Below are 12700 nucleotides of genomic sequence, written 5' to 3'. Positions count from 1 at the left end.
CGAACTTAGGGTGTGCCCCGGTGGCGCTAGGTCTAGTTACGCCACTGTTTTTGTGGGCTCACGTTCACAGTATGTGCACAGAAAAGGCAAGAACTTGCAGGCTTAATTCAGGCACTTTGTTTTTGTTCGAAGAAGTCTTTCCAGTCACGAGGTCGGTGACTCCTCCTTTCTGTGATAGTGCACATGGGCATCGACTACATCCTTAGATTGTTTTGCCATAGATGGAGATGGAGTTAGTAAGAGTAGTAAAGAGAGATGTCCATGTATATAGTATCTAATTAAGATATTACTGCAACAGGTAACGGTACCCGGGGAGGCGGGTGGGCGCATACGACTCTACAGCTCTATATGCAAAAACAGATGCATACTGGATAAGTAGCATTTTCCGTTCGAGGCATACGAGCTGTAGATCATATGCTTATGGAAAGACTATATAGTAGTGATCTCCCAAAGCGGTGGCTAACCTGTAGCTGTTGCAGTCGTCTGAAATAGTGTATGTAAAACTGCCTGGCCCACACTAGATTGCTGTCTTGCTAACACATCTACACAATAGTGTTTTGTGGATGTGTGTGGTGTAGACCTTGTTGCAGCTTTGCAAATGTCATCTATGGGTATATTTCCTAGGAATGCGATAGAAGCCCTCAGTTTGCATGTAGAATGCACTCTAGGGGGAATTGTTAACATGTGTTTAGCTTTAATGTAGCAAATTTGAATGCACTTTAACTATCCACCTTGCAATACTTGGTTTTGATATTGGATTGCCTTTATGTGGTGGAGCAAAAGCAACAAAAAGTTGCTTGGTTTTCCTGAAAGGTTTTGTCCTTTCTATGTACTATAATAATGCTATTTTGACATCTAAGGCGTGAAGAGAACTTTCTGCCACTGAATCTGGTTGAGGGAAGAAGACAGGCAACTCAACAGAGTGGTTGATGTGAAAGGCAGAAATGACTTTAGGTAAAAATTTGGGGTTAGTCCTTAGAACCACTTTGTTTTGGTGTATTTGTAAAAATGGCTCTTCTATGGTTAGTGACTGAAGCTCACCCACTCTTCTCAGAGATGTGATGGCTATGAGGAAGGCTACCTTCCAAGTGAGAAATTTTAGTTCACATTTGTGTGATGGCTCAAAAGATGGACCCATGTGTCTTGTAAGGACTATGTTAAGATTCCACACTGGAGCAGGTGGAAGTCTGGGTGGAATACCTCTTAAGTCCTTCCATAAACGCTTTAATAGCAGGCACTCTAAAGAGAGACAAATGCAGTCTGTTTTGTAGATATGCAGCTATTGCAGCAAGATGTAAGCGTATAGAGGTGTACGCTAGATTGGAACTCTGTAGATGGAGATAGCAAATTATGTTTTGAATTGAAGCATCTAGCGGATCGATTTCATTGTTGTTACAGTAAATGACGAATAGCTTCCACTTTGCTGCATAGCAGGCTATTGTGGTAGGGCGCCTAGTCTCTTTGATAATATTCAAACAGTCTGGCAGAAGATTAAGATAGCCAAACTCTAGGATTTCAGGTGCCAGATCGCAAGGTTGAAATGACTGGGATCTGGGTGTCTTATCTCTTCATGGTTCTGAATGAGATGATTGGGAGTAAGGTGTAGTTTTTGGTGAGTAACTACTGATAGCTCCAACAGGGTTGTGAACCAGGGTTGACGGGCCCACTTGGGAGCAACTAGGATTAGTGTCAGGGATTGCTGTCTGAGCTTCCGAACCACTAACGGAATGAGTGGGGAGGCGGAAAAGCGTAAGCAAATATCCCTGACCAATTCATCCATAGCGCATTGCCTTTGGACAATGGGAGTGGATACCTGGATGTGAAGTTTGGGCATTTTGCGTTTAGGTGAGTGGCGAACAGATCTATCTCTGGAAAGCCCCACATTTAGAAGAATGGGAGAAGAACTTGAGGATGGAGTTCCCATTCATGGATCTGCTGCCGTTGACGACTGAGCAGAGCTGTAATCTGGTTGTTTGCTCCTGGGGGGGTGTTCTGCAAGGAGATATATCTTTTGAGGTATGGCCCACATCCAGATGCTCTGGGCTAGCTGTGAGAGCTGGCGAGTGTGTACCCCCGTTTTTGTATGTAGCACATTGCTGTCATGTTGTCTGTGCAAATCAGGACAGCTTTGCCTACTAGATGAAGTTGAAATGCTTTCAATGCTAGAAAAATTTCCAGCAGTTCTAGATGGTTTATGTGGAGTTGTTTCTGTTGCAGAGTCCACATGCCCTGATTTGTATGTTTTTGAAGATGAGCTCCCCAATCCGTGAGCGATGCGTCTGCTGTTAGCACTATCTGTGGAACCGGGTCGAGGAATGCCGCCCCTTGGAAAGGTTTTGTATGTTCCACCACTGCAGAGAGCGATGGGGCGGCCATATACCAACACTAGATCTGATAGCTGACCCTGCGCCTGGTTCCACCGACGTGCTAAGCATTCCAGTAGGGGACACATTTGGAGTCTTGCGTAAGGAACGATTTAAATCAAGATGCAATCATTCCTATCAATGGCATGAACACTTGAGCTGGTAATGAGTGTTGAGGCTGACGCTGCAATATTAGAGTCGGCATGTTGCGGATTCCTGACTGGGTTGGGAGATGCTAGAGCTTTCTGAGTGTCCATGGTGGCTCCTAGATACACTTGTGTGTTAGATGGTTGGAGACTTGGTGAGGTTTACAGTGAACCCGAGGTTGTGAAGCAGTTGAACTGTTTGAGTGTGGCGTAGACCGCTGTGTTGCAAGCTGGCCTTTATTAGCCAGTCATCTAAGTAGGGGAAGATGTGAATGTTCTGTCTTCTCAGATGAGCCGCGACTACTGCCAGACACTTTGTGAAAACCCTGGGTGCTGTAGTTACTCTGAATGGGAGCACTTTGAATTGATAATGTTGGCCATCTACCACAAACCTGAGGTATTTGCGGTGAGCGGTGTGAATGGGACTATGGAAATAGGCGTGCTTTAGATCCAGAGTGGACAGAAAGTTGCCTTGCTGAAGGCGCGGGAGAACCTGTTGAAGTGTGACCATGTAAAAGTGGTCTGATTGGATGTAGAGATTTAGTTCTAGGAGGTCCAGTATAGGTCTTAAAGAGCCATCCTTCTTGGGAACTAAGAAGTACAGGGACTATACCCCAGTCTCTTAGTGTTGTAATGGGACTGGTTCTATAGCCTGTTTTTCTCGGATAGAGAGAGAACCTCTTGCTTTAAGAGTGAGAGATGTTCCGGTGACATTGCATGTAGTCTTGGAAGGATATTTGGGGGAGGGGATTGTCTGGAAGTTCCAGGCAGTAACCATATTGGATAATTTGAAGTACCCATTTGTCTGAAGTGATGGAGTTCTAGACAGGGAGAAATTGGGAGGGACGTTCCCCGACAGGAGTGGAATGATCGGGGGTATGGGATGGAAGTCGCCGGTGGGGGAGGAGTGTGTGGAGTTGCCTCTGCTTCTTCCCTTACCTTTGTTCCCTCTAAAACCTCCTCTCAAATAATTCTCTTTGAGGGGTATTGATTATTACCTTTGTAGGCGGAGGTAGTCTTGGTGGATATGTTTTTAGAGCCACCCCTATCAAAGGAACGGCGAAAGGAACCCCTATTGGTGGGTGATAACAAAGTCCCCATGGACTTTGGTACCTCTGTATTTTATTTTATTTTTTCCACTGAGGTGTCCACTGCTGGTCCAAAGAGATGTTCCTTATCAAAGGGTTGGTTCAACCAAGCATGCCTCCGTAAGAGTACACTGGTGTTAATTGTACGGGCTGCTGTGTCAGCCGCATTTAGGGCCCACCTGATAGATGTATTTGTAATAAGCTTACCCTCTTGAATAAGGTCGTTAGCCTTAGTCTTATGTTCGTCTGGTAAGAACTGTATGAGTTTCTCTAACTCATCGTACTGAGCACTGTCATAACGAGCCAACAAATCTTGAGCATTGGCAATACACCGATGGTTAGCTGCTTGTGAAGCTACCGTTTTGCCTAAGGCATCAATGAGCTTGGACTCCTTATCTGGAGGAGGAGCATCACCTGATGTTTGTGAGTTGGATCTCTTGCGAGCATTAGAGACTACAAAAGAGTCCAAAAGTAACTGGCTTTTGAGGTAAGTAGGATCAGTAGGTGCAGGCTTATATTTTTTCGCCACCTTGGGAGTAATAATTCTTGCCCTGACAGGATCTTTGAAAATGTCCTTAGTATGTTTTAGCATGCCTTTGAGCATGGGTAATGTGTGAGTGACTGTGAAAGGAGCTAACGGTCTCAAAGAGGAAATCCTGCTCTAATGTCTCTGAATGTAACTCCACCCCGTGATATTGAGCAGCCCTATTGAGGAGCTCAACGTACAGAATGTTATCATCTGATGGGGAGGGTCTGGAGGGGTACAGATCTGGATAATTATCTGAATCTGGATCAGTGTGATAGTCCTGCCAAGGATCACTATCCTGTGGTGGATCTTGATCGTCATTCCCATCTCCATCATCTTGTGGGTTAGGTGAAGTTGGTGGTGGTGAATTTACAGGAGAAAAAGTAAATTAGGATTAATAGGAGAAGTAGGTTTAATGTAAGGAGGAGAAGTGTTAGTTTCCACACATCTCTTCTTTAGAGGAATATGGTAGTCCTCTGGTAGGTCAAATTTCATCTTTTTTGGTAGAGTGGCCTGAATATGTTCTGTATCCGGGTTAATCACCAACTTCTTCTGTTTTGGATCCGAAATGGAGTGTTCGGACCAAGGCTCTTTCGACGGAGTGTCTTTATTCTTGGTTGCCTGTTTCGGCGCCGAAGGTTTCGGCTCTGATCCTTTAGGTGCCGGTGCTGTCGGCTTGGACTTGTGTTTCGGTGCCGAAGGTGTTGGGAGTGGAACTGAGATGGGGTCGGTTCGAGCCCGAACCGAAAGGCTTTTCTTTATGCTTCGGAGCCGAGCCCAAAGGAGGGGCGTCGGAAACTTTTTGTTGGTGCCAACCTTGGCCCGAGGGCAGAGAAGGGACCGGAGCCTTTGTCTTAGATTATTGGGGGGCAAGTGGTTGTCTTTACTCATGGTACACTGACCCGGAGTAATTTGCTCCTGTTCCTCAATGTCCGAGTCTTCCTCGGACACAGAGAAATGTCTTTCTTCTTCTTCAGCTCCTTGAGCATGATGTTCAGAGTCGGGCTCTTCACTGAAGATGTCCGGTGCGGAGTCGCTTTGCTGTTGCATTTTGTGACGTCAGGCCCGACGATCACGAAGAGTCTTTTTCGAACGAAAAGATCGACACGCGTTGCAGTCTTTCTCATTGTGTTCCGGGGACAGACAGCGGGTGCACACTTCATGCAAGTCGGTGCGTGGAAACTTAGGACGACACCCGGGACATAACTTGAAGGTAATCTGTTCCATTGACTGCTAGAGCGTTCGGAGCGGGTAGGCCCGACGGTCTTCCACGAGTTTTCCGATCGAAGATTTTACAGTTGAGATAATACGCGATGAATGGGAAATCGCGGTCGATAACAATACTGTCGAGGTTATGGATTGAGCGTCAAAGGGGTTCGAGAAATGTTGCCGAACCGGAATGCAGCAATACACATCCTAACCTGATGGCGGAAAAAGAATTCTAAGGATGGAGTCGATGGTCATGCGCACTATCACCGAAAGGAGGAGTCACCTACCTCGTGACTGGAAAGACTTCTTCGAATAAAAACAAAGTGCAAGCACTCGGACCCAACACTAAATGGCGATCTATGCATAAGCATATGATCTACAGCTCATATGCCTCGACCACCATTTATTTATGTTGATTTACAGGTGTAGTCCTGGGATATTTGTGAAGTCAGAACTCTGCACAAATCATGGGAGGAAATGTACACTGCGTACATTTCCTATTTTTAGAACCAAGCCCTTTGAAATTACAAAAAGATCAAGCCATTTGTATTATTCATTTTACCATGCTTTATAATATGTGAACACAAGTTTATAGTTTGTAGGCACAAATCATGGTGTAGGAAACCCCACATTTGTTCCCATAATACATATTACAAGTACCCATTACATAATACTGTATGTACTCTTAGAGCATTAAACAGCATCTAAACTGCTCACCTAAGAACATTCTATCTGGTCTGTAAGATTCAACTGAAATTCTAGTAGTGACATTTACCTTTGGCTTTTCAGGAATCGCTGGCGTCACAGGTTTGTCCTGGAAAATGAATTAAAAGATTTGCAGAAGATAGTAAACATACTTCTATGTCTCCGCTCGACAATTCTTACACTCTGCACATCAAAAGCAGAACCGATTGTAAAACTGCTCATGGGTCACTATGTATTTTAGGACACAGTTTCAGTAACATTACAGCTGACTGATCATATTCACAGAGAAAATTAAGAAGTAACACTGACCAATCAGCATCGTATCAAGTTTAAAATGGTTCTCATATGGTTGCAGTAAGATGACGAGCAAACAATTTATTTATTCCAATTCCCTTATAGCCGGTCACTTTTATGTTAGGTAATGTGCATTAGATATACGCTACCACAGCACAAATATTGTATTTGGTAAACAAAATTTACAATACCTTTCCAGACAGGAGCTCTCTATATTCTGGGGGGATGGTGTCATCTCTCTCCCCGAGCTTTTCTATGTGTTCCTTTGTAGCCTTTTCCTAGAGACATTCAGTGATGAATAGATTAGATACAATTTGTTCATTGGGGACTGTCAGCTTTTCAAATAAAAAATAACAAATGTCTTGAACACAATAAAGGAGTCATAAAATGTATTTATACCAATAACCTGGTCAGATTCTATGGAAAAAACACAAGCCAGTGAAAATATTAAACTCGCCTATAACAAAGCCTTTCCAAAGCTGATAGAACACCATGTCAGAATAAAAAATAGGGAATGTTGAAACACATCACAACAGGAAGTAAAACGTGTAGAACATTTATGTCAATAAACAGCAGATACTGTTTGAGGATGGTTTTTGAAACCCCGATGGAAAAGCAAGTGATGTTAGCACCATCTTTGTTTCATTACATTAACAGCAAGAACAGTGATCTTCAAAGTTTGTTCAACGAAGGAGGACATGAGAGTAACACGTACAGTTACAGAAAGTCCTTCTAGGATAACAATGTTACTGATTGATTCCCGGCATTGTTTCAGCGCATTGCATTCCACCGGGTCTAGAATATGATCTGATACTTACCAATACAATTAATTGTATTCAGCAGCTTGAATCATGTTGTGGAAAACACGGCAGTGAACACATGGTCAATTGTTTAAAAATTATGCAACACTGACAAAATTATCTTTCTAAAACACAACTTCACCCTGATGATAAACTAAAAATGTCTTCTTAAAAGTTACAAATGTGGAGTTTACCCCTCACTCCTCTGACAAACTAAATAGCCAATCTAAATGTTATTTGGAAGAAAGTCTTAGCTCGATCAAATGTAGATTAGGGCTGTGCCCACGTAATTCTTCAACTCTGTGTTACACTTGTAATGTGGAGTTCCACATGGCGGAATGTTTTCCAGCGAGGCTCCAAAAATGTGAGCTCGAGATTTGGCGTCCCCTAGCGCCATTTCTAATGTGGGCGTCGCGGACAGTAGTGAACGGCTGCGGTCAGAGGGCTGCTTCTCTAGTAGATTTGCTGCTGCTTGGGTAGATTTTCTACTCAAGCAGCAGTAAAATCAACTTATATGGCCACCTGCTCTTGCACAACGCATGCTGTTTGTGCAATTTTTCAGTACTGCTCTCACTACTGGCACTAAACTGCAGAGCAACATACATATTTTCCACCCATTGGCGGAGCTCCGCAGAATCTTGCAGAGCTGTTATGAAACTCTGCGTGTTACACACACCCCTAATGTAGATCAGACAAATCAGACATCACACACAAGTTGCAAATCCCGAATCCAAATACCATGTACGAAATGTGTCCACTGTAGCTACTGTTGTAGGAGCAAATCGATTTTGCTGCAAAACTGTATAGACATCTGTGCTACACCTATCTACCTGCAATCTTGTACATCTGGAGCTCAAAGGTCTCAGGAAGTAGGTTGTAAATGACTAAGGCTGAGTTGCAAGGCAGAGCTCACTGGTTGGTTTGTAAGCATGCTGTAGTACTGTGGCTACTGAGACCAGGATTGGAGCTTGAAAGACATGAAAATGCTACTCCAGGGAACATACACACCTTCTGTACCAGTAACAGATTAAAGAAGCCATCAAAAATGTACTGAAATCAATTTCACTAGGAAAGGGTAAGGGTATCTTCAGTTGCCTGTGATACAAACCAAAAGTAAGAGTTACTTACCTTCGGTAACGATGTATCTGGTAGAGACGATTCTAGCCGCAGATTCCTTCACGTAGAATTATCCCCAGGCGAGAGACTGGATCCGGAAACTTTTTTGTCACAGCATCCCTGCGCGCCGGGGCGACATCACGCGACTCCACCCAGGCATCGTCGCGTACGTGACGTCAGCGAGGTCACATAAGACCCGGCGCGTCTACGTCAGTTTTCGTCGGAGAACTTTTCCCCACCACAACGCGGAACCACCAGATAAAAAACTGTGGAAGCATGGGAACAGTGTGCGAAGAGCAGAAAAATTGGAAAGAAACGGTGACTAACAACAACACCACCAGAGTAGTGCCAACACCGCAGAACCCAAGGGCAGGGAAGATGAAAGAAGAAGAACAAGCAGAAACCTGCGCAGTCACCCTGCCAGGACATAGACAGCCTCCCATCCCTGTGCCCCGGAGGCAAAGGACATGCGTAAACGCATGGCACACGTAGTAAATCTACCCCCCATCCTGAGCAAGGAATGGGACCAGTCCCAAGACAGACGGAGACAACAAACTTCCAAGCCACCCCAACCTAGAGGACAACCACCCACAAGGGACAAGGGCAAGACCTGGCAAGATGACCTTTAAGCAGAGGATAGCAATGGAAGGAGGGGAGGGAGGACAGGGATAGAAGCAATTCCCCCCCAAACCAGTAGTAGCCAGAGCAGCAGGGCACCGGAGCACCGGAACCCCATCCTCCAAAGAACCAAAGGAGGAATGAACCGCCCCCAGACGGAGTCACCCGTCAAGAACAAGGAAGGCACTCACAGGAGACACACAGCCTCCCACCAGGAGGCGAGTACCAAAGACCAACCCAAGGATCCTCGCAGAATAGGGGAGGAAGGGCGGGCTGTTAAGGAATCTGCAGCTAGAATCGTTTCTACCAGATACATCGTTACCGAAGGTAAGTAACTCGTACATCTGATAGAGACTACTAGCCGCAGACTCCTTCACGTAGAATAGATACCGTAGCAATACTCCCTGGGAAGGAGGGTCTGTGAAAGGACCCCACCAGCCAATGCAGAACAAAGGGCCCCACAGGGGACCAGATCTGTGGACCAGGTAGAACCTCGCCCCTGCCATGTCAAGGGAACCCCACAAGCAGAACCCCACTGACCCCAAGGTGATGTAGGAGGGAAAGAAGGCTGAAGAGGCTCTTACACTCACAGCAGAGGATCCAAGGGCAAGGACTGAGAGGCCGAAGCACCCCACTCCCCCACAAGGTAACATAGCTTCCGCCCACTGCCAAGACAGGAAAGCGGAAGAAGAAGCCTAGAGAGCCCAAGGAAACCAGGGAAAAGAAGGCGAACCCACTCCAGATGGAGAGCAGCCTGCCAGCCAGAACAGCGCCAGCAGTCAAAGCCGGAAGCAAGAAGAACAGCCCGAGACCCCAGGAAGGCAGAGTAGGCGACACCTGGCAATGGAGAACACAAGATCATCCCAAACCGCAGGACAGGAGCAGGGAGAGGAGGAGATGCCCGGGCCACCACTACGAGCGGCCGCGTACACTACCTCAGGAAGTAAAATCAACCTACCTAAACGCCATGGAGAACAGGTACCCGAAGGCGACCAGAACCCTGTAGCAGAGCGCAAGTCATATGACAGCTACCACTACCCCACATAGGGTACGTTAAGTCTCAAGATATGGGAAACCTCTTTGGAAGAACTTCCGCAGCAGAGGAAAAAACAAAAAAAAGCTACGGGGGAAAAAAACACCCCCGCTGAAGGCTTGACAAGCAGCTCAAGCAAAGCAGAAGGCCCAATCTGAGGGCCAAGTCTGCGCAACAGCTCCTGCAGAACTCTCACACAAGCAACACAAGTGCCGTCCAGCAGCCAACAATGCCAGTCCCAAGGAAGGACGTAAACGGCCAGAAAACGCACTCCACAGCCGAAAACGCCGGTCTACGAAGCCCAGAAACAACCCAACTCAGAAACCACTGAGGAGGGGACGGAGGAGGAGGAAGATAAGGTGGAGGAGGACGGAGACCTGCCAAGAGCCTTTGGGTGGCGGAGTCGGCCGGGGCATGGAACAACAGGCTGCCATCAAACGGAATGTCGATGAGTCGCTCCCGAATATTCTCAGGGAATACTCCGTCCCGAAGCCAAGCATGGTGATTGAGAGCGACTGAGTAAGCCATCGCTCGGCCCAGCACCTCAGATGTCCGGAGCGGAGAATAAATGCCGCAAGCTCCCGGCCATCCTATGCATGATGCCGTAACTCCACCTGACCAGACTCCTGGGACGCTGCAGATCCCAGAGACTCAGCCGAGTTCCACAAACAGGAGGAGGCCCTAGCCAGCACACACAAGGTGTTAAGGGCCGCGCTGGTTGAGGCGAACATGTTGCGCCCCCAAGAGTCCAGCCAGCGGGCCTCTCGGGATGGTGGAGTGAACAGTGGCGGCAGGGAGGGAAAAACAGTCCGCAAAAGGGGGCTAGCAGCTGAGGGGTGGAGGGAAAGACATGCCGGGTCACGCGGCGACGAGAGGTGCCGGTGCAGAAGATACTGAGGCACCGGGTCCCCTGAGGCAGGACGCCTCCAAGCCCCCGTCAAGGAAGAAAGGAGCGAACCTTCAACGGCAAGCAAGATTTCCCTCCCACCAGAGCCCTGGTGGAGGACCTCCAATAGATGGTCCGCCGGAAAGTGAGCCACTGGGTCACCCATGCGCAGGATGCCCACAGCCGTGGACACCGCGTGAGCGAAGGCCGCACCCGCCTCCGTAGGGCCCCACGGTGGAGAAAGCAGCTCCTCCGTGGGCGACGGCTGCAAACTAAGGCGGCCGTCCCCGAGGCCAAGCGGGGCAGGCAAGGGCCAGACCTGGAAGTCAGAAGGAGCCGAAGAATGAGGGACCTGCCGCTCTTCCGACGAACACCTCTGCCTCAGGAAGGGCGGGGAGCCACCCTTCGATGCCGGTGAAAAAGACACCACACGGCGACCAGTCCCCAGGGAGGACGACACCAATATACAGCCTGCCTCCGGAGAAGGAGGAGCGTCCGACGACTAATCCGCGGTACGACCCCTGCGCGGAGCTGTAAAGTCCACTGCTTGAGGCAGCCACCTGCGTGGGGGAATGAGATGGGCCTGGGGAGTGGCATGAAGCCCCACGCCAGCCGCAGCCCAGAATGAGGCAAAGATCACTCTCAACCCAGGTGGCGGCGCCAGGGATGATCCAACCTCCGACGAGGGAGGAGGGGTCCTCCCTCGGCCTAGACCCGGCACAGGACGAGGAGGGTCCACCGACCCCTGTGGCTCCGCACGGTCCAGTTGCTGCCGGCACCGTAGCGGTGTCACCTCGGCCTTAGACAGGACCACCTTGTCAAAGGACCGAGAGGGGATCGGGGTTGCAACCCGAGCCCCGGCAACCTCCCGCGACACCACAGGGACCCCCGCGCGAGTTTGCGGCGAGGCAGAGACGCCGTGGCCTGAAGGAGGTGCCCCAGAGGAGCCGCACCCCAAAAGCACCACATCCTCCAAGCCTGGATCCGAAACAGTCTGCGCCGGAGCCACCGGCGGCGCCGCAGAGGGCCCTGCGCAGGGCGAGGGTCCACTGACGCCCCAGGAGGGGAGGGAGGAGGAGACGCCAGCAAGGCCTGTAAAGCCGCCGTGTATGTCTCCATTTGGACTCTCGACGCCCTCAACACAGGGAAACGGTGGATAGGACGATACGCGAGGCCGCATCATCCAGGGAGAGTCCATGCCCCCGGGAAGCCCGAAACCAGCCCCCGGGGACAAACTGCGTCTCTTACCCACCGGGGAGCGACGCTCACATGACATCGAAGAAGGGCGAGGACGACTACCACGGCCGAATCTGAAGCCGTCCGCCAAAGCAGACCGAGGGGAGGACGTCGACCTGGAGAGACACACCGAGAAAAGTTTCATCCGGCGCTCCCGCCGCGACTTCGGCTTCAACTGTTGGCACGCCGCACAATCTGTGGTGCTGTGATCCTCCCCCAAAAACCACATACAAATGAGGTGAGAGAGTCTGTCGCCGACATAAGACGCCCACGAAAACGTGCAAGATTTAAAGCCCGAAGGCATTCGCACACTGTTCGACCAAAAAGAAATGGAAGAAAAAGGGGGCCCTAACAGGCCTGTAGCAAGGAACGGATCCGCGTTGCACACGGAAAAGGAAAAAAACTGATGTAGGCGCGCTGGGGCGGGTCTTATGTGATCTCGCTGACGTCACATATGCGGACGATGCCTGGGCGGAGTCGCATGATGTCGCCCTGCCCCCGGAGCGCAGGGATGCTGTGGCAAAAAAGTTTCCAGATCCAGTCTCACACCTGGGGATAATTCTTCATGAAGGAATCTGCGGCTAGTAGTCTCTATCAGATACAAAGTACGTTTGACATTTGTTTTGGCAAGCAGAGCAGTCTGATAAGTATCCTTAGATTTAATACTGACTTGCGAAGTG

At 48.8% G+C, this 12700-nt stretch overlaps 1 protein-coding gene across 23 annotated transcripts in view; it reads right to left on the bottom strand.

Annotated features, from left to right (window-relative positions):
- The window catches only part of CAST (calpastatin), a 564844-nt gene that overhangs the window by 37535 nt on the left and 514609 nt on the right, over positions 1–12700 (bottom strand). For all 23 annotated transcript variants that reach the window (XM_085632507.1, XM_085632509.1, XM_085632510.1 and 20 more), the window contains 2 exons: positions 6523–6609; positions 6108–6146 (listed from right to left, as the gene is read on the bottom strand). In XM_085632507.1, the coding sequence (XP_085488633.1) occupies positions 6108–6146; positions 6523–6609 (126 nt within the window). The remainder of the gene's footprint in view (positions 1–6107; positions 6147–6522; positions 6610–12700) is intronic.

Source organism: Triturus cristatus, chromosome 2_1 (assembly GCF_964204655.1).
Source record: "Triturus cristatus chromosome 2_1, aTriCri1.1, whole genome shotgun sequence".
NCBI classification, from domain to species: Eukaryota; Metazoa; Chordata; class Amphibia; order Caudata; family Salamandridae; genus Triturus; species Triturus cristatus.
This window is presented reverse-complemented; position numbering and strand designations above follow the sequence as displayed.